A 21,648-nucleotide genomic window follows, 5' to 3' on the forward strand; every position below is an offset into this window, starting at 1 on the left:
CTTAGCAGTGCCTGTAAATTTGAGCATTTCATTATAGGTTGCAATGAAGCATGCTCACATGCAGTGAAATACAGAGAATTGAGGAACCTAGACTATTTGAGTAATGCTGAAAGGCGGGAGGGAATAAAAGAAACCACTGTCATAAATCAGGTAGTACCGAAGTTCTTCCTTTTCTGTTTAGGTGTTGTTCACATGGCTCAATTAACAGCAGATTGCTCAGAATCAATTCCCTTCTTGTTTGTATCAAAATAAGTTTGCGATAGCAGGCATTTGTGTGGAGGTTTCTTTATTTTGCTACTATTTTTTTAAAAGGATACTCCTGAGATTTCCAAGGAAAACTGTATTTGCCTTGAGAGTGTTCAAAGTAAGAGTGTTACTGTGTGAAGGAAAACAAACAACAGTGGTTATCTGTGTACTTAAATGCATCAGAGACCTTCCATAATTCAGCAGTATTTTACCAGTGGCTTACTGGTGGCCTTTTGCTATGTTTGAATGTCTTGGTTTTATGTTAACAGTGAAGGGCAACTGAAAGTAAAGCCTAAAAGAAACCATTATGATTGAAACAAAGATGCAGAAAGGATCTGGGAACTATTTCAGGTCTGTGTTGGTCCTTGCTTTCACACTGCATTTTTAATTTGCTGCCACAGTCCATCAGGCAGTGTGTACGGACTGCAGACACACCATTAGTTGTCAGTGGATGAGGGTCCTCATGACTCATTCTGACAGCTAACTTGCACTATCACAGTCATATGGGCTTGAAGCCCTGTTTTTTTCTTTAGGTGCAGTTAAATTAAGGTTTGTTTCTAGAAGTTGGTGGGTTTTTTCCCTGGTGCTGCTAATCATTAATCTGCTAAACATCCCTGAGTTCATTTAGCATTGCTGTAGTTGGTTGCGGTGTCTTTCTGTTTATGTAATCAGTCTGTCTCTTTTACAGTTTTTGGCACTGGGAACACATTATGGCAAAGTTTATTTACTTGATGTCCAGGGGAACATCACACAGAAGTTTGATGTTGTAAGTATGGCGTTATTCAGAACACATCTACTGGGATGGAAAAATGCTGCAATGTACTAAGTAATAAATAAGTAAATGCTTTTGCTTCACCTGAAATTTTACTAATGCATTTCTTGAACTCCCTCCCCATAACATAACAGGCAGCGTATGTAACTTCTTGCAAAAAGAAGTTACAACTGGATGGTTTTGTGACGAGCACATCTCAGTATACATAGAATAAACATTGTTTTTGAAGACAGAAGAGGAAATAGCCACTTAGAATCATCAATATGTATTATTAATTATGTAACCCAGAGGCTCATGACTTCCATAACACATGGGCCTGCTCATTAGGTGGCTATTGTCAGTCGTTAGTGTGTGCGCTATCATCTTATCTAGTTGCCACAAGTAATTGAAAATTGATTGATTGCCTTGCTGGTTCAGTTTATCTCCTGCAAATATATAATGCTAATATTTTATGTGAATGTTTTGAAGTGCGACTATTAAGGGATTGTATTGATTGAAGGAGAAGCAGCAGACTTTTTCCTTATTGTGGTTTCCTGATATTAGAGGGTGAATGAAATGCTAAAGTTAAAGCTTTGTTCTAGAGTATTAAATGTTCCTTTCAGTTGTGGATATTTGTTGGATAATTTTTGTTTTGCTTTTTAATATCTCATTTTCAAATTCCCTGCCTTCCATGGGAGGTGGGAGGAAGAGAACTAGTATTTTTTTTTTTTTCTCCTGGCATCGTCATAAAATCTAGTAGCCAAGCATTGGTTTTTCATAGCAGTGTCAGCATTTGTCAGAGTATTCATCACAAGATGTTGGCATGTTTGCAAAGAGAATGTATGTTCCAAAGCTGACACAGCTAGCTGCATGGGAGGGGTGAAAGGTTTTGTTTATATTTTTGAAAAATCTAATTATGCAATTGTGCTAGGTTGGGGGGGGGCGGGGTGGGTGAGTCACAGCCAAAACCTAGACTCCTAGGCACAACCTTTGGAGGAAATTTTATGTATAGCATTGGTGAGATTGACAGTGACCTTACTGGGTATTAATGAAAGTCAAGCTAATTATGATCTTCTACTTATTTTAACTTTGTATGCTCATCAGCCCCATAGAGGAGATGCTGACTGCATTTCAAAAAAGGGAAAGCTTTTGGTGTCTCCCTTACAGTTTTGTTTATTTTACATGTATGCTACTTGCTAAAGATACAGTTTCTTTCTCTCCACAGTAATCCATTTGGGGCAGGCTGGATTAAAGTATACCTGAATTCTTCCATCTCTGCAGTAAAAGACTGACTCAAAGACTCACTCCAATGAAGTGGAGGTTTTCTATTGAGTCACTCATTAAATGTATTACATTTGTATTCACTCCACTCTGTGTCAGGTACTTGGAAGAGTTCATTTGGAGAACTGCCTTTTTTTTTTTCCTGGGTGCATCACCAACAGCCTTTTTTCCCACGATGGTTCTGAAAGGTGAAATCCTCCTCTTTCTGTAAAGACTTAAGGCACTGCCTAGGTTTAGAGCAAGGAACAAGGGGACCTCTTGTCTACTAAAGTCTATAAAACAAAATCCCGACATTCTCTTTATACCCACCCACCCAAACCTGCTATTCTTTTCATTGCTTTTCCTTAATGAAAATTCCTACCAGTGCCTGCTGGGAGGGTGGTTTCTTATGATGAAGTTAAGGTTGGGCTATATAAAGCACTTTCTGCTCTGCAGTGCTTACTTGGTTATCCATTTTCCAAACTTGACCTGCTTCAGGATGAAGATTTTTGTGCCATGTCTTCTTATAGACATGGCAATGATTTCTTTTTAAGCTGTTGCTTGACTATGAACTGCTTTTTGAGATGGAGAATAGGAAAAAGAAGTGTTTCTTGGGTTCTATTCTTATGTTCCTGTTTCTTTTCGTAACATACATGTCTCCAGTGCAACAGATAAATTATATCATGGATCAGGTGGAAAGGGTGCTTCTTTTTTTTTTATGGATTGAAGAAAAATGATTTTTATCTAGGACCACTTGTCTTTAAAAGAAAAGTTTTCTAAGGAACTACTAAGTGTTGTAGAACAGAATGGGCTGCCTACATGAGAAACAAAGCAGCTCTGTGACATCCTTGGCTGCTTTAACAGAGAAGTTTTCTGAATGAATGTTGTTGGCTGTTGAACCCATAGACAGTTTGTTCTGCAGTGGCTGCTGTATGTCAGAATATTTTCCTTCTAATCTGAAATTTCAAGATCTTGGACTGCAGACCAGAGACATCACTATCAAAATATTAGGTGGGGTCTTCCTTCTGTTTTCCCCTACCAGCATCTTTTTACTGTCTCTCATCCTGGGGGATTTGCATTAGAGCATTGCCATATCATAAATCCCAAATAAAACCTAACGCTTTCTTGAGACGAAAGTGAGTCACTTCCTGAAGTCCTATAGATGCAAAGCATTCCTTGTAAATGTGCTGGGGCAAAGAGTATTTTCTCTAGTGGTATTTTCTTGGGTTCTTTGTTGGGTCCAAAATGAGCAAATTACTTCTGAGAAGCATTTCCAGTGGTGGAATGGCAGATACGGCTTTACCTTGAAGTTGTAAATAGGAGAAGTATTAGTTGTTACTACTTTCTGGAAATTAGTAGCGTATAAAAATTGTTCTGAGTAAATAAAATAATCTCTCATTAAAGAGCAAGCAATATTACCACTGAAATCTTGGCACTGTTTGAAGTAAACAGCGTAACTTGGGAGAGACTTTTACATATTTTTCTTTTTGAAAGAATCTTTTCAGCAGATGTTTTCTGTCTTATGAGATGGCAGAAATTAATAGTAAGGATAGCAGCATGAAGCCCTTTGTCCAAAAGAAATCAGTGATGTAATTCAAGGAATTGTTCTGCGTTTGAATCTTTATCTGTATTTTTCAGGGTGGTTTTTGTTTTGTTTTTTTGAAAGCCATGTTGGGGAATAAATTAATTGCTTTTCTATACATCTAAGTCTGTTAAATGTGTAAATAGAAAAAACAAACCATACACAGGAAACTTTAAAAGTCACTAGATCTGAAATACTATTAGTATGTGAAATAAACCAGAATGGGGTGTGGGGGTTTATTTTAACCTTTTTTAAAGTTTATTTTAGTTGCAAGTTCATATTAAGTCTATGTAGAAAATACCATTACTGTTACTGTAGTCCTCTTGATTTCCATATTTCTTTCCTAATCTTATGTAACCATGTTCAATGATATAAATGGGCTTGGAAATTGAAGAAATAAGAATTTTGTTTTTATAATAAATCATTTACTTACATTGACTTACATGTGGATTTGAGCCTAATTGTAAAACAGAAATAGACGCTGGTCTCAGAGGTTTAGCAGCATAATTACTTTATGTCTCCAGCTCCTGTGAACTTTGAGAAAACTCACAGGTACGTTGCATAATCTCAAAAATGGCCAATTTTTGAATGATGGCCTTCCTGTTGAAGACTGAATGCATTTAACATTTTAAATTGCTAAAAACAGATGTCAGAAACATCAAAATGTACAGCCTGGCATCCCTAGAATTTCTGCTATTGTAACATACTTTTTTGTTTGCTGTTTAAAAAAACCTTAAGACTTCAATCTGTAATATTCATAGGAGCAAAACAATGTGTGTATCCCGAGTTACAAATATTGGCCCTAGTGCTGCAAAGACTTGATCATGACCCGTAAATATTCACAGAGGCTTCTGTGAAACTAACATAGACAACTGAAAAGTGTTTTTGGAAGAGTCTTGCTCTCATCCTGCTCTTAAAATATCTGATGCTGGATCCTGTGCCAGGTGGATGACTAGTCTTTTCAGGTTTGCAACTCCTCTTGTCAACAGCGGTGGAAATGTGTGCTTTGAAACTCGTGTGTGAGACTTTTTGGTTTGGGGAGAGCTGAGAGACAGGAATTTGGGGGCTTTGGCCTTGGATGGTGCTGGTATCTCAGCAGCCACACTTGTGCTGTTGCATGATCCCCCTTTCCTCCCTGCCTAGCGTGTTTCAGCCCTTGCCAGTGTGGCTGTCTTTGACAATGTCAGCCACCTAAGATTAACTGATATGCATCCTCAAATAACATATGTTTGACAAACTGGTGTTCTCTTGTATTAGGGTTCAGTGCATTGAGTGAGATGAAATGTGTCAAATGCACTGAAAATTATTACTAAAAGGCAACAAGAAGGGGGGGGGGGGGGGGGGGGAGAGAAAAGCCTGCTAATGCCACTGACAAAGGATGATGCAGGACTGATTCACAGCATGTTAATTCCAAGTGCCTCTCCATCTTTCTTTTCTTCTTAGACTGTCTACAATTTATTAATACAATTATTGCCTCAACTGACATCTTGTGGATTAAGGACTTGTAGATATTAAGAAAGCTGTACAAACACGTTTAGTTAAGTAACAAATCAGAAACATATCAAAGGGCAAGAAAACCTGTCCCCATTCTGGTCTTCTAATAAACATCAAGCTTAAAGCAAAAATGGTGCCAGTGATATTCTGTGAGAAGGGGAGACGTCACCTATTTTTACAAGTAGGGTGGATATAAATGTTTAATGCATAAGAGGTGTTTCAGAGGTGATGCATGAGCCTAGAAAACAATGTAAATAGTGTTTTAAAGCTTCTATTAGTGCATAGAAGTTGAAGTCCTTTTAGTATGCAACATTTGTGAGCTATTCAAGACTGCTGGAATTTCAGAAAGAATGAAACTTTAAGTAGAGGCCCCTCCTCGCAGCATTTCCTTTTACCATGTATTTCTTTCCTGGCCTCGCAATTTTTTTCTAATTGTCTCACATTGTGTAGCATTAAATGTTTCTTTATGTTTTTTTAATCAGTGGCAGAAATCCGAAATCACTAGGTCATCTCTGCTACCTTGAAAAATTAAAAGGGGAGTTCTTCTGTGGTGGTATTGTTGTCCCTGGGTGTATTAAAGTTAGAGCACTCACCAGCCTCTGGAGCAAGCAACTCACTTGCTCAAAGGTCAGTCAGTGGCCTGTTGGTTTTGCTGATAACTCAGCAGGCTGCAACAATGTCAGAGGTTTCTGTTGACTTGACGTGCTTTTGAAAGGGTTTAATTGCTAACAAGAAAACATATTTCTAATGAAGAAGCAGCTGTTGTTAAGCACTAAATGCTGTTGCTGGAAATGATGCAGAGCCCAGTAACTGCTGAGAGAGATAATGCAGCATCTTTCAATGGGGAAGGTAACTTTTATCATTTGATTGTATAATGAAGAAGTTACTTTGAATGGAACTTTACATGAGAGTTTAAGACTAAGATGATATAAATGTCACTTATTTTGACAGGCTACTTAAAATTCCCTGTTTATTACTTTAACTACATCATTTTAGTTGTCACTGTCAGACTATGAAAGAAGACTTATTTGGGAAATGAAATGAAGCAACGGAATTTAGAGTAAAGATCTGGGTAGCTGTGTGTTAGTATTTGCAGGGTGTCACTGCACCTGTTAAATCTGAAGCTGAAATCCTGTGTTTCGTACAAAATGAACTGGGCTGCTGTAAATGTAGACTCCAAAATCCAAAGTAAAAATTAACATTTTGGTAGGAGTGAGCGTCTATGCAGGGGACAGGTTTCCTTCCCCTCCATGGGACCTCCCATCCAAATGGGTGGTGCAGTCCTATGGCTTAAATGCTGAAAGTTAACCCCTAGCTCTGCCCGATGGAAAAACTGGAGAGAAGTGCCATCATTTGGGATTTTGCTCTAAGACTTGGATGTCTACCCCCTGTTTAATAGCCTTTCTTCCGCTTCTCTCTACCTGTCTTTCCATTTTAACTGCAGATAATTTGGAAATCCAGAGGTTTTTACAGTAGTTGTGGGAGTAACTGAGATGGCCTTTTGAGTCTGGCTTTTTGGATGTTACAAAGGCTTGAAAAGTATGTCTTATGTTGTTTCTTCTGGTACTGTGCTTATTGGGTTGTTTGTGACTGGGAGTGTTTCCAGTAGGAACTGTGGAGCTATTGAAGATTAGGCCCCTTCCTTGGCAGGAATCATGGTGTACCTTTGTGTTTCTGTCACTGGATGAGAAGTGAGGTAGCTTGCCTAGACTAGCAAAAATTGTGGTGTCAGGGCTGTTATTCCATAGGTCTAGAAAAGTTTCTTGTCTGACATGACTGAAACCAAAAAACCTCTCGTGGATGTTTTGCACATCACCTTTGTATCCACTGTATATAACTTTGCTTTGAAGGGAGCATTGCTTAAATTTTTACTTAGAGAGATCAGATGGGTGTGGAAGGCATTCATTACTACAAGAAATGTTGCTTGGAGTATGGATGAAATATGGAAGTTTTAAACAATTGTAGTATTGCACATGATTAATTTTTATAAGCTCAAAGCTGAGGAAAGCGTGACCATTTTATTCAGTTATTCTTTCAAGCTTGTAGCTTGCAGTAACTCTGTAGCTTAGTGCAGAATAACCTAAAAAGTTTAGTTGGGAGTATGGGTTCAGCTACAGAAGGTCTTGTATGGTCCAGTCATTTACTCCTTGAATGCCATTAGCTCATACAAATCAAACACATGCTTGTGCAGTCACAAACAGTAACATGCATGCTGTCAATTACATTAATTTCATTTAAAGTATGAAGGCTTAAGTACTGTCAGCTGTTTCTGGGACTCCAGTTGTTTCTTCTTTCTCTTTTGGACTTTCCAGTAGCAGCTCTGTTGTCCATGTACCTTCTTTTGAGAAGAATGTCAGCCCCATCCTTAGACTGCATGATCTTTTACAACTTCATTACTCTACAGATGTACATTGTTTTTCCTCATGTGTTTTTTTTCAACATAGAAGCATAGGGAGAACTTTCCTTTTTGTTCTCCAATACCAATCACTTTGCTACAGAGTGAGTATCCTGTTGTCTGTCAGTTGAATTTCATGACCAATTCTTAAGGTAATACGTTTAAAGTACCTTAGTAGCCCTCTTTAATGTCACTGATTTTTTTGTAAGAAATTGTTAATGTCACCTCTTAATGAGGTAAAGGGCTGTGACTGAATACTGTTTTGTCACAATCATCTAGACATAGTAAATAGTTCAGTTTCTTTTGACTTAGTAGGATCCTATTGTACTCTGTGCTTTCTAAAAAAAAAATTGAAATCTGGAAAATTCTAGGGGGTAAAATATCTCATTATGGGAGAATGCTAAACATGAAGGACATTACTACTACAGTATTTAATACAGCATTGTTGGTCAATGAAAGGGCAAATTTTCCAATGTATTTTTTTTTTATCAGACCTTGTAGGAACTCTGAGTCTATTTTTGTGAAAGATCAAGTAGAGGACCTTATTGTAATTCTGCTAAGTGAATTTACATGTGGCATTTTCAAATGTTTCTGAATAAAATTATTTGTGACATTGTGCAGAAACATCAAAATCATCAAAACAATTTTTTTCTTTTCTTCTCTTCTGACTCTTTCAGCATCCAGGGTTGATAATATTTGCTGTTTGAATGCATGCTACATCTTGTGATTATTTAGAAAATTTAAATTGTGTTTGCAACTGTTATGGATTTTTTCTTCTCTAAAAAACTGCCTTATGCACCGTAATTTGACAACCATATTAGGCAACAAAGTTTATTTGCTTTTAAGAAAAAACACAGAAACATAGTTTCTCATGTCAAAAGCATATTAAAAAACCCATCCACAATAATATTTTTTTGTCTCTCATTTAAGCAAAAGATTACTTTTCTAGAGTGTAATTGGCTCTCAGAAGAAAGCCTCAAAAGACTCCCAACAAATTTCAAACAACTTTAAAGTAAGGAACATACTTTTTCTCTGCCTTCCAGAGGCTTAGTCCCTGACAAGAAAGACTAGATGTGCTAGGTTGTTCTGTCTTCTACTGTTTGTTGGTATTCGAAGAACCACAGATTCTCACCATCAGGGATGTCCCTGCCCTACTGGGAACTTTCTCGTTTGATGAGGTGATGTTGACGGGCACAAGACACATGCTCAGTGACTCACTGCTTCCTTTTTCATAGAATCATAGAATCGTTAAGGTTGGAAAAGACCCTTAAGATCATCGAGTCCAACTGCTAACCTATCACTGCCAAGTCCACCACGAAACCATATCCTCAAGCACCACATCTACCCTTCTTTTAAATACCTCCAGGGATGGAGACTCAACCACCTCTCTAGTCAGCCTGTTCCAGTGCCTGACCACTCTTTGAGTAAAGACATTTTCCTAATATTCAACCTAAACTTCCCCTGGCGCAGCTTGAGGCCATTTCCTCTTGCCCATCGCTTGTTACTAGGGAGAAGAGACTGACCCCCACCTTGCTACAACCTCCTTTCAGGTAGTTCTAGAGAGCAATAACATCTCCCCTCAGCCTCCACTTCTCCAGACTAAACAACCCTAATTCCCTCAGCCGCTCCTCAGAAGCCTTTTTCTCCAGACCCTTCACTAGCGTTGTTGCCCTTCTCTGGACAAGCTCCAGCACCTCGATGTCCTCCTTGTAGTGAGGGGCCCAAAACTGAACACAGGATTAGAGGTGCGACCTCACCAGTGGCACGATCACTTCCCTGCTCCTGCTGGCCACGCTATTCCTGATACAAGCCAGGATGCCATTGGCCTTCTTGGCTGTCTGAGCACACTGCTGGCTCATGTTCAGGTGGCTGTCAGCCAACACCCTCAGGTCCTTCTCCTCCAGGCAGCTCTCCAGCTACTCCTCCCCAAGCCTGTAGCATTTCATGGGGTTGTTGTGATCCAAGTGCAGGACCCGGCACTTGGCCTTGTTGAATCTCATACCATTGGCTCCGATCCATTGATGCAGCCTGTCCAGGACCCTCTGTAGGGCCTTCCTGGCCTCCAGCAGATCAACACTTCCACCCAGCTTGGTGTCATCTGCAAACTTACTGAGGGTGCACTCTATCCCCTCATCCAGATCATCAATGAAGATATTGAATAGGACTGGCCCCAACACCGAGTCCTGGGGAACACCCAGTCATCTCGGAAGCATATTGTGCCACATCTGTCACGTACCCTCCCTAAATGCTTTTTGCTGGACCACTGGGCCAAGTTGCTCTGGAGCTTTTATTGGCAGCAGTGAAGCAGCTAGTTTCAGGTAGCGCTGATGAAGTCTTTTCATAAAAGGCTGATAACACAGACCTGTGTTTTCTAAACCCTAACAACCTTTAGAAGCATAGGGAGGATTTGGAAAGGTTTGATTCCTAAGAAGCTGGTGTACTGCTGATTCCTAGAGTTGTTTTCCTTTCAAATGGCATACTATACCTGGATGGCATTTTCCTCTGTATGGAAGGCAGGCGGTTGCGTGCACATATACAAAATAATAGCAGTTTGCTTGTCAGAATTATTCAGAGTTCTGGCATTAATAAAATATTATTTACATTAGAAAATGTTTTCTTAGTTAGAAAGTCCAAAGCAACTGAGTTCTGGAGGACAATGTTTTATACAAGTTGACATTAATGATAGAGCTACAGCCCTTTGTTTCCATTAACAATAAAAATGCAGCACTATTAAAAACACAGAATGACATAACAGGGGCGTAATATGATGAACGAAACACGAAGGCAAACCTAAGTATTTTTTCTGATAGGGGTTAAGATGTTATTGATAATGAACTTTGTAAATCTAATAAAGATTCCTTTCTGAAGGATGAGACTTATTTGTTCTAAAAGACATGACAGTGTGTATAGCAGTTGTTTATTGCACTTATGATAGAATGCTAAATGTGGAAAGTCCAGTTTTGACCAGCCTTGGGTGTTAATACCCTCAGAGTGGCTGCTGACGAAAGTAGCCACGTTCAGGCTGGCCATCCCCACTGTGATGCTGCTGAAGAAGCTAGTTTCACTCAGTGTCCTGTGACACCGAGAAATAAACATATAAGAAATTTCAGAAAACAGTATTTTGGTGTTGGAAGGTTCTGCAACCCTAAACTGGCTGCTAGTCGAAGTCTGTAGTTGCTGCAGGTCTCAGCAGTTTTGAAGACAAAAGCTATGAAATGTGAGCAGTGTAAAGATAGAGGAATGAATTAATCTGCTTTTTGATCTACTTTAAATAAAGCTTGTTATAAGCAATGATGTCTACTCCTCGCTGGTATTGAAATAGAGCCTCTTTTTATGTAAATGCATTGAGGAAGTTGCACAGTACCTATTCATCTTCACATTTAGCTTCCCTTATCTTACTGTCACAGTGAGGATATGGCATGCAATATGCTGTTTACAGTAAGTTACAGTGCACTTCATGATCCATAGTTTCTACTTGTGTGAGTAGTCTCCTCCCTCTCCCCCCATCTTATTGATTTACAGGTGTTTTTAGGATCCTGTCAAGAAATAGACACCCAATGTTGATCATTGTTGAGTGCCTCTGATGGGTTTGTGAGACTTTCCCAGATGATATAATTGCAAATAAAGGAAGTTTCAGAGTTGGTGTCCGTCCTTGTTTTGGCTGGGGTAGAATTAATTTTCTTTATAGGATCTAGCATGGGGCTACGTTTTTGGATTTGTATCAACAGCACAGGGATGTTTTAGTTACTGCTGAGCAGCACTTACACAGCATCAAGGCCTTTTCTGCTCCTCACCCCATCCCACTAGCGAGGAGGCTGGGGATACACAAGAAGCTGGGAGGGGACACAACCAGGACAGCTGACCCCAACTGACCAAAGGGATGTTCCATACTATATGATGTCATGCGCAGAGTGTAAAGCTGGGGGAAGGGGAAGGAAGTGGGGGACGTTCAGAATTAAGGTGTTCGTCTTCCCAAGTAACAATTATGTGTGAAGGAGCCCTGCTTTCCTGGAGATGGCTGAACACCTGCCTGTCCATGGGAAGTAGTGAATGAATTCCTTGTTTTGCTTTGCTTATTTTTATGGTTTTTGCTTTACCCATTAAACTGTCTTTATCTCAACTTACACATTTTCTCACTTTTACTGTTCTGATTCTCTTCCCCCATCCCACTGAGGGGGGGTGAGTGAGCAGCTGTGTGGTTCTTAGTTGCCAGCTGGGGTTAACCCACAACAGTATCCAAAATTGAATACAATGCTTTCAGTAAGCAGGCAATGCATTTATTATTGCATATAGCTCTGACTTATGCCAGTCTACCAGTGTTGATAACTGAATGTTTACATGGAAAGTGGCCCTTCAGCTTTAGTTATTGGTTGAACTTCAGCACTGATCACCTAGTGTAATATTTAACTATGCCAGGAATATGACTAGTTACATCGTTTTCAGCCAGGAAATGGAATTCCTTCCGTTACAATATTCCTGCTTCTGTCTGATTCAGTGAGAGCTCTTTTCACTGATTTCAGTAGCCATTGGATTAGGATCATTGTAGTGGAATGGTTGACAGGCTAAAATAACTGGAAAGAATACTTAGTGCAGTTTTTCATTTCAGGAGCTGATATAAAGAAGAAAACTATGTAGTTGTGGAGAAAATAATGGTTACATAATGGAATGTATGGAGAAGCAGGGATGCTAGGCTCGATGTGGCCATGTCCTCTCTCCTGTAGTAGGTCAGGGAGAGGGATGAATATCATGGCTGTTGTGAAAACCTTCCTGGAAATTATGCTGGCACAACAACGGATGACCCCTGAGAAGAATAGTCAAGAGCCTCTTTGCTTCTTTAAAAGTTGTTTGGTCAAAGCACCAATGAAATAATCTCTCAAAAGAAAACCTGTCCTGACAAGAACTTGGACTGTATGACCTTTCATCAGTCATGTGTCTGAAATGTGGCTTATCAAGAAATGGAGGAAAAAATATCATATTTCCTATTTCAGGGCATAGAATTCTATAAAATCCTGTTAAATACATTAATGATAGTGGTGGTCGTATTCTGTTAGAAACAAGCTGTGAAAGCGCGCCAGTAAGTTTCAACCTCAGAGGTTTAGATATGTTTTTTTGGATTGTTCTTCAAAGCCCAATTTATAATTCAGTAATGTGTGGAAAGTATTCAAAGTAATTCAGTGATGAATTCTCCAAGTTCATTGTGCTTGGGGAGCTGTTCTGAAAAGAAAGCAGTTAGAGAAATTAGGGAGGTGAACCTCCAGATTGCCTGGTATAGTCTTCTCCCATGCTGGGCTGGGTCTTCCGAGGAAGGTGTAGGTAGACATTGCCTGCAGCCCTTCCTCAGCCCCCCGTTTGTACTTCAGCCCTCCTCATGGGTGTGGGATGGGGAATATTGCTTCATATTCTTTCATGACTGTAATACACAGATAGCAACAAAGAAGTAGAGCCAGGCTTAAGACACACCGTAGTTGAAGCCCTGCAGTTATACAGCGGATGGTGAAGGGGACCTGGGGAGAGGCAAAAACAGGAGTAATTTGTTTACTTTGGTACAGAGCTCCTGGGAGGGTATCTCCTTACACACCAGTGTTTTAATGGAAGAGATATTCTACTTTGAATCCAACAGGATTAGCTAATGGTTAAGCTCTGCTAGGAAACAGTGTAGGCTTTCAATATAGATTTGTTTTCAGTAATAGTTCCATCATTCCTAGACAAGCATTCTGATTATCCAGCAAGTACTACAAGTTTAGGGAGATCCCTCGCTGATTTTTTTTTCCTTTGGGTTTTTTTTTCTTTTTTTTTTTCCCTCAGTCCCTGTAGTTGACAAACAAGATTAAGGGATTCACTGATGTGGAAAATATTGAAATCACTCTAGGCTTTTTGGTCTTTCTCACTTTCTCAGATTATATATGAGAGATTCCTTGTCCTCATATTCCCTTAGTTTTAGACAAGCTCTTGAGATCTTTCTTTTTTGTAGGCAAGGTCTGCTTTCCTGCAGACAAAGTAAGTTAATGTTGTTATTGTTCTGTGTCCCAGACCTCGTCACTCGCCCGAGCTTTCCCCTCGCCCTTCTAACCAATATAATCTCCCATTTTTCATTTGGAGAATGACAGATTCAGGAGTGTTATAGGAAAAGCACTGGAGCAGGACTTATCACTCATGAGAATTTTGCTGCTAGTATTGTTGAACAAAACCTCTTTGGTGTGGATATTAGTAAATTTTCATTAGATGAAAATTTAAATGTTGTAAATTCAAAGTATGCTGCTTCTACTGCAGGAAGTGGTGAACAGCTTACTCTGTAACTTTGAAAGCTGCCTGTTGAATTTAAACCTTTGCGTTACTACATTATGTTTCTCAGTTGTGTATAAACACATAGGTATGTGTGTACTTTTATTTTATTATAGATAAACCATGATACAGCAACAGAAATTGCTTTCCTGAGTTGCTTTTCCCTCTATTGTATCAGTAAAACTCTACATATATACGAAATATGTGTAAGTCAGTGCAACACTTCAGCATCTGGGGCAAGAAAAGTGCACAAGTTCCATTTCTTCCTTTTAAAGGTAATTCCTCAGTACAGGAGATCTCTGGGCATCAGTGCTCTGAAGTCAAAACAGATGGGACAAACAACATGTAATACGCTTGTGCTTAGCTGTTGCATTTATTTTATCTTTTCTTTTTTATTTTTCTTTTTTCTTTTCCTTCTTTTTTCTTTTTCTTTTAAAACTGTTTCACTATGTGGTTTATTTGCTGTCACCTCCTATCACTTCCCAAAATGAAAAGGCCCTGAAAAGTAGAACTGCTTTTTTGACAAGTTAAGTAAATTAGGCTTTCTTCTAGGTGGGCTGAGTTTATCATTTCAGATTGGAAAGGCACCCTTGGAGAAAGAATATTTAGTACTTGCCTAGGTTTGGGGTTTGGATTTTTATTTATTTTTTTCAATAGTCTTAAAGGCGTTGCCTGTTTCTCATAATCCATTGGTGTTGATATATATAGAACATCTAATTTACAGATGTAAAAGCTGAAGAGCTGGGGCACTATACAGAGCAAGTTCCTCATCCTACCTAGAGCAAGGCTTGTATTTTTAGAGGATCTTAGCATAGTCATGACAATAACTGAGGCAATTTCTGTTTCCAAATCAGTATTTTTGCACTTGGATACCTCTACCATGGTGGAAATAATACAAGCATAAAAGTGGTAGTCCTTATTTCAGTGGGCTGACGTTTTAAGCAGTGGATTGGTTGGTCATATTGCTGTACATTGGAGTTCTACATTCTTGTTTATGTAAAAGCAATGCAGATGGGAACACATGAATAAATAAAAAATAGGCACTTGTAGGAGATTATTTTTTAAATTCTTTTTATTACAATATAAACTCTGTATATGTACCATTTCCCTTAGTATAGAGAACAGCTACAGAGTGGTTATGTAGATCCAGATTGATATTAATGTAGCAGAAAAGACCACTGAGTGTTTTTCTTCTATGCATATGTATATATAAGTGTATGTATAGATAGATAAATAAAAATGTTTGGGTTAATTTAGGAAAAGTTTCTGAAAATTCTTCATATAGAATTAATGAAAATGCTGCTGAAATGGGTTGTATTAGCAATGGGAACCTCTTGAAATAAAATGAGCTTTGCTGTAAGTATGATTGAACACTGCTTTGCTTTTCACACTCCTAATGTGTGTGTTGCTTGCCTGCTAACCGTGGCTAAAAAGGCATGAAGTCACAGGCAACTATTAAAACGTTTAGATTCCTAGCTTGTAAATACTGCATTTCTCACAGAATTGGAGTGAAATCCAGTCTTATGTTTCTTGTTCATCCACTTCATACCCATTGGGATGCAGCATTTGTGAAAGAATCAATTATCCATTTGTTAGTCAGAGAAGCTTTACAAATTATACATTAGCAGATTGATTTCTCAGGTTCACCATTGGGTGACTGATAGTATAAGGTGGGTTGATGATGAGTGTCAGGGGAGAAGGAGTTGCCACAAAGAACACAATTAAAAGAAGCTTTCTGAGTGGCCGTGAATTTACTCCTAACTGAAGAACTGACATAATCCATATTAAGTGTGTTTATTTCAAGCATTTTACATTAGGTAATTGATTATCACGAGGTATATTTTTGGTTTTCCTTTGCTGTAAAATCAGGATTTTGCAAAAGCCTGCATTTAGATCTTTATGTGCAAGGTGCCTGCTAGCTTTTTCTCCCTCTCCCTAAACTTTTCTTTCTTCCATTAAGGTAACATTTTTTTGTTCTGTAGCGTCAGCTTGACATTATTGATTTTGAACAGTCAAACTTACTTATGTTGCCCAGAATTCCAAACATGTCTCCATCAGAAAAAAAACTGCAGCTAATGGAAATTCAGCTGAAGGCGTTTCTTCCTTCTTTGCCAGAACTTCCACACTTTATGAAATTCTGAAGCTGTTCCCAGGTTAATCATTTCAGTGTATTCCCTTCATAACTAACAGGATCCTCCTTTTTGCCAGATTTGAATTATGTTGCTTTAGAAGTACTATGTGTGTTACTATTATTTATACAGTACTGGAAGTACCATTGTGACCACAAAGAAGTTGTATGTTTTTACTTGTTTTGCCTAAAGCTAGGGGCCCTGACTAGGTTAAAAAAAGATTACCCAGTGTAGTGCTAATTAAATAATTATTAGTCATTTCCTCAACATGCAGCTGCCCATGGTTTAATGGCACAGGGTTTAAGATTAGATCATCTCTTAATTGACTAATATTTATGTGGATGATATGTTCCTAATTTTTAGATTGACATTTTGACCTCAGTGTTGTAATTCTTAATTTATTTTTTTTTTAAAATATGACGCCTGTAAATTTGGACAGGTTTTTTCCCTATCCATTTAAAATACGTTTAAAATACCTTTAAAACAGTCAACTGACCATACCCCAGAGCGTACCTTAGTTCTGACTGTATCAAATGATCACTCCATCAGATTGTGATGAGTGACTACCTGTGTCCTCTCTAACCTTGAGTGATTCTTCATATTTTGATGACCTGTAAAGGTGGGTGTTGCAGGAAGGGCATTTATTCTCTGTACTGTAAAAACCAAAACCTATTTTCTTTTGCCAGGCAAATTAACCTCTTCAGTGGGTTAGCTAGAATAAGGTCTAAAACAGCCACAAGGGAGAGAGAGTTGTAACTCCATGGCTGAGTTGATAACGTTTTTAAAAAAAAAAAGAAAAGCAGTGTGAGGGAGGGTAATGCACAGAATTGTCTGTGCTCCTCTTTTCTGAGTTAAAATACAAAAATTATCCACAGGGTCTTGGCAGGGTATAAATACATCAGAATTTGAAATGGTAACTTAACTTTGCTGACTGGCTTAGCAGTACATTTATAAAAGTAATTTATATGAAAAGATGAATTGAAGCTGATTCTAGAAGAAACAATTTGTTTTAGATAACACATGTACCAATTTTATCTGTGGTCTTTTATTTCTGATTTCCTGGATAGTTTTAGATACAGATCTTAAACAGCTTTTCAGTGGAATGTAGTTCTTGGAAATGTTACTCAGCTCTGAACAGGAAGGTCCTGGCATTAGCTATTCTTGCTGTAACTTTATTTTAAAATGCATTCAATATTCAGCCTTGACTGTTTTTAAGTTCATGGTCTCTCATCACTTTCTGAGCTCCACAGAAAGTTCTGACTGGTAGAGTCAGTGAACAGGCTAGTAGCCAGCAGTGCCAAATCAACATGAGTGCTGAAAAAAAACTAGTCTGTGTTAGAACTTAGCTGGAGGTTTGTGTAAGTGAGCAGGTCTGCTTTTAGTTGAATTTATTTGTCTTCCCTGGTTGTCATCTGTGTATAGTGCAGACAACAGGGAAAAAAAGAATTGGAGAAAAGTTAAATGCAACTGATAGAGGTGTTGGGCATGCAGAAGGCTTGTAACAAGTTTTCAGTTATATCCAGTGTTACAAACTACTGTATCATGAAATTTCTCCTTAACAAAGAGAAGTATTGTGTGCAATTTGTGGGAAAACTGCAAATACTTTGGAATCACCTTTTGCCCCACCAACAACATTCTGTGTGCATATAGGGAGAGGTTTAGCCTTGCTAGGCACTGTTTGGTTACCTGAGTGCAATCACACATTTAATCTCCAAAGTATGCCACGTTGCTTTCAAACCGCAGCACAACAGATAAATTCCATCCTCCTCCTCCTTGTCTTCAACTTTTATGTGAAGATAACTTACACAGTCTACCTTGCCTACTTCCCGCACTTCATTTTTTCAGTGTCAAACTTTATCAAAGCCATTTGGCAGCAAAATGGGAACAATGTGGACTATAGGATTGAGCTGTCGACTCTTTTGGTGTGTCCTGTTTTGTTTCTTTTTGTCTTGGGCTTTGTTGCAGTAGAGTGTCTCCAAGAAGGCCCATTACACAGGAGTGCTGCTAGGTCTGCTGTAGCTGTCATGTCAGCCCTGATGGCAGATGTAGGGGCTGATGAGAACATCATGGCCAATTTAACACCGAAACTTAGCATATGATCCTGTGTCAAGGTGGGGCTAATCAAGATGGATTTTTTGCCTTTCCAATTGCAGAGTAATAAAAGAAGAGAACCACCTTTGCGAGAAAGTTGTGGTAATGGTAACTTAGATGCAGCCTAGGAGAAAAAACCATGCCACTTCCATGATTATCTCAGTTGAACTTTCTGTTCTTGTCCTTTCAGAGGGCCAGAGGTGTCTCTCATTGTAGAGGGAATGGTGGAGATGTGCTGGCATTTCTTTTTTTTTTTCCCCTCTCAACAGAGACAAAATATTCTCTTGAACCTTGATGAGCAAAACAGAAGTTTAGAAAGGCATTTTCAAGGTAAGGCAGGAATAAAAGTGCGTGCTAGCATTTTTATGAGACTTCTAGAAAGTGAGACTGAGGCTGACAACTGACATTTCTTGCCTTACTCAACATCCTCCAGCCCTGGAATTAGCCAGCTGTGTGTGTAGCATGTGAGAATCAGAGCTTTCACAAGGATATTGACCACACCAGCAGGCTGATGTGCTTGAGCTGTGCTCCTCAGCTGCCACCTACCAAATGTGTCGGGAGGAATGCACTCAGGGAATGTGCACCGTCTGCCTGCACTGCCAGTGATGAGCTTGCTTCTGATTTTGAAACACATCAAGTCAGCATAATTGCTCTGCAGTGAATGAAAATACTGCTGAATCCCATAAGCCAAGGAAAGTTAGTTTGACTTCTTCCTTGGCAGTGCACTTTTTGGCAAACAACGCACAGCGGAAAGACCACTTTGTGACAAGCAGTAATTGCGGTATTTCTGTGTAGCATTTTGCAGTGACACAAAGTGAGACCAAGAGTGGTGGCTCCTGCATGCAAGGAAATGAGACAGCAAAAGGGCTGCCAGCATCCCTCTCCCAACTCATCAGACAATTGTGGCAGTGCAGGGCTCAGTTGTTCAACCTTGATTAGAAAAAAGCTTTTAGAAAATGAAATGTGGTTTTGGCATATATTATTTTCAAAGTAGCAGAGGGGAAAACTTCATTTCCCCGAGTTGGAATTTTTTTTGTGCGTGAAAGATCATGGGGAAAAGCTTTCCAAAGGCTGAGAGAAATCTTCAGTTTATCTCCTGTAGATAGTCCATCTGGACAGTGTTTTTATATAACTTTTTATGATGTACTTTTTATGTAATTCTGACTGCCACAGCATATATAAGGACATGTGATATTTTAGTCACAGTTGTGTAACATCTAATGTGACCCCACAACTCCAGCACCGTTCCAGTGAGGCTTTCTTTTCACACAAACATATGATGGATTTCTCTCTTATCATGCTCAGAACCCCAGAAATTATCTGTTTTGTGGTTCAATCCGTTCAAAATTTTATGAGAGTAAGAAAAGTTGTTCTTAAATATGTAAGAGAGACTTACTTGGGTGAAGATCCTTCAGTGATGCTTGAGATGATGAGATATTTGTTACAGAGGGTGAAATCAGGGTCATGGTACATGAGAAGGTTCTTGGTACTTGAATATAATTGGATGGGGTTTTGTACGCCTGGGGATAGGCATTGTGTTACCCAAATGATGTTATAAGTTAATCCTTGGTACTTAAGGTAAGGATAATTGTTTAAGCTAAAGAAAACAGTAACAGATGCCATATAACCCTGTAGATTAGAACCAAAAGTATATCTGGATAGGGAAAGCAAAATTTATTAGATTGGGGCAGTCTTCGTGCTTTTCTCAGTATTTGTCTGAGTACACCTATGTTGCACTTCAATACCTTCTAATACTTGCTTCTGGAAACACTATTAGAGGCAAAAATGAAATCAAGAGAAGCGATTTGAAGGAAGAAATAATTACTAGTAATAGCCATCAGACCAAACCAGAAGAATTTTCAGTTGCCTTGATGCCTGTGCGGTCAGCATGTTTTATGCTGAGTTTTGATTGCGGGAGAAGTTCTTAATGAACAGCTGTGGTGCACAGGTGCAGATGCTTAATGTCTGTGAGCCTGGTGCTTCATGAGAGCTCCAGAGCCCTGAGGCACGTACCTGCAAAAAAATGTCAAATTTCTGGGTTAGACTGGAAAGAAGGCTGTCTTTTGACACTCTCACAGAAATACCTATTCTGTGGGGTTTTTTTTATTCATGCACCTAAACATTACAGAACTGTTAACACATAAATCTCAGGAAGCGTGGGGGGTGTTAAAAGTATGTGATTGGTGATTTAATTTTAAAGTCAACTTTAAAAGTATTTTTTCTTTCTTTTCTTTTCCTTTCTTTTCTTTCTCTAGAGCCCGGTGAAGATAAATCAGATCAGCCTGGATGAAAGTGGAGAACACATGGGTGTTTGCTCAGAAGATGGCAAGGTACAACAAGCCCATTTTTATATTTAATGAGGCAGTTGGTAGCCCTCAGTATTACACTTGAGATAATTGTGATATCTGTGGAGTTAATTCCCACATTTAGCACCACCACTTTGACCATCCATTTTGAGAACTGAACTCACCTTTGAATACTCAAAATTAAAGTCAAATATATTTTGCACGAAAGTGCCGTAGAAAAAGTAATTACAAGAATGTCAATAATGTAACTGATATTAAGCTGATTAACAGCTGTGGCAGGAGGACATGTCACCTTAATCATTACTGCTGTGCCAGTTATACTTCAGCGACTACTCTGCAGCTCCTGCAAGACAGTGGTTTAATGCCTTTCTGCTATAAATCCACAAAATTGGATTTTGTGGGCATGATTTCTGTGGGCTGGTGGTTTTCATTTTCACACACGTTATGAATGTTTCTCTTGAATTATAGAATCTTTTGATAAGCAATCATAGTTTATCAGAAGAATAAAGTGTCTTACAACAGCCACATTAAATAAATGTAAAATCAATATATGTACAGTTTCCTAAAAAACTGGCACCCACTTCCTTGACTGAGGACATACATCATTTGTGCAGTGTATAACTAACAATTATCAGTGCTTCTCTGGAATGTTGAGCTGTGACATTTAGTGGTTTTGGTGATTGATTTTCCACTTATAAGAATGTCTTTTTTGTTTTTAAGTCGATGGCAGTCTTCTCTAATGTTGGTTTGCAATGATGAAATTCTAATGCACAGGGTGTATTTAAGCTTCTTTTTTAATATAATGCTCATATACAAATGCAGTGCATTAAAAATCATTTAAATAATTTCTCAATATCTGTCTGACTTCAGGAGAACATTTCTACAGGGTAGACTTGGGCGAAAGAGGAATGTCCGTGATCCTAGTAGATGTATCCCATTCAGTAGAAGTTCTATCAATTAAAAATAAAATTGGATTTTGCAGTAGGCAAAAGGGGTAACAGCCCCTTTAGACTGTATGCACTTGGGTTTTTTGCTTCCAAATAGCGGGTTTTTTCCTCAACAGGCAGGCAGCCAGTTTAGGTATCCAAGCCTTTTGTTTCTCAGAGATATCT

General features: G+C 38.8%; 1 protein-coding gene across 4 annotated transcripts in view; it reads left to right on the top strand.

The window, feature by feature from the left end:
* VPS41 (VPS41 subunit of HOPS complex) overlaps positions 1–21,648 on the top strand; it is a 110,860-nt gene that overhangs the window by 22,223 nt on the left and 66,989 nt on the right. For 3 of the 4 annotated variants that reach the window (XM_064443869.1, XM_064443868.1, XM_064443870.1), the window contains exons 4-5: positions 935–1,012; positions 20,486–20,560. In XM_064443869.1, the coding sequence (XP_064299939.1) occupies positions 935–1,012; positions 20,486–20,560 (153 nt within the window). Of the gene's footprint in view, positions 1–934; positions 1,013–4,779; positions 4,805–20,485; positions 20,561–21,648 lie in introns of those variants that run through there. The other variant, XM_064443871.1, reaches the window with a different exon arrangement.

Source organism: Phalacrocorax carbo, chromosome 2 (genome assembly GCF_963921805.1).
Source record: "Phalacrocorax carbo chromosome 2, bPhaCar2.1, whole genome shotgun sequence".
Classification (NCBI taxonomy): domain Eukaryota; kingdom Metazoa; phylum Chordata; class Aves; order Suliformes; family Phalacrocoracidae; genus Phalacrocorax; species Phalacrocorax carbo.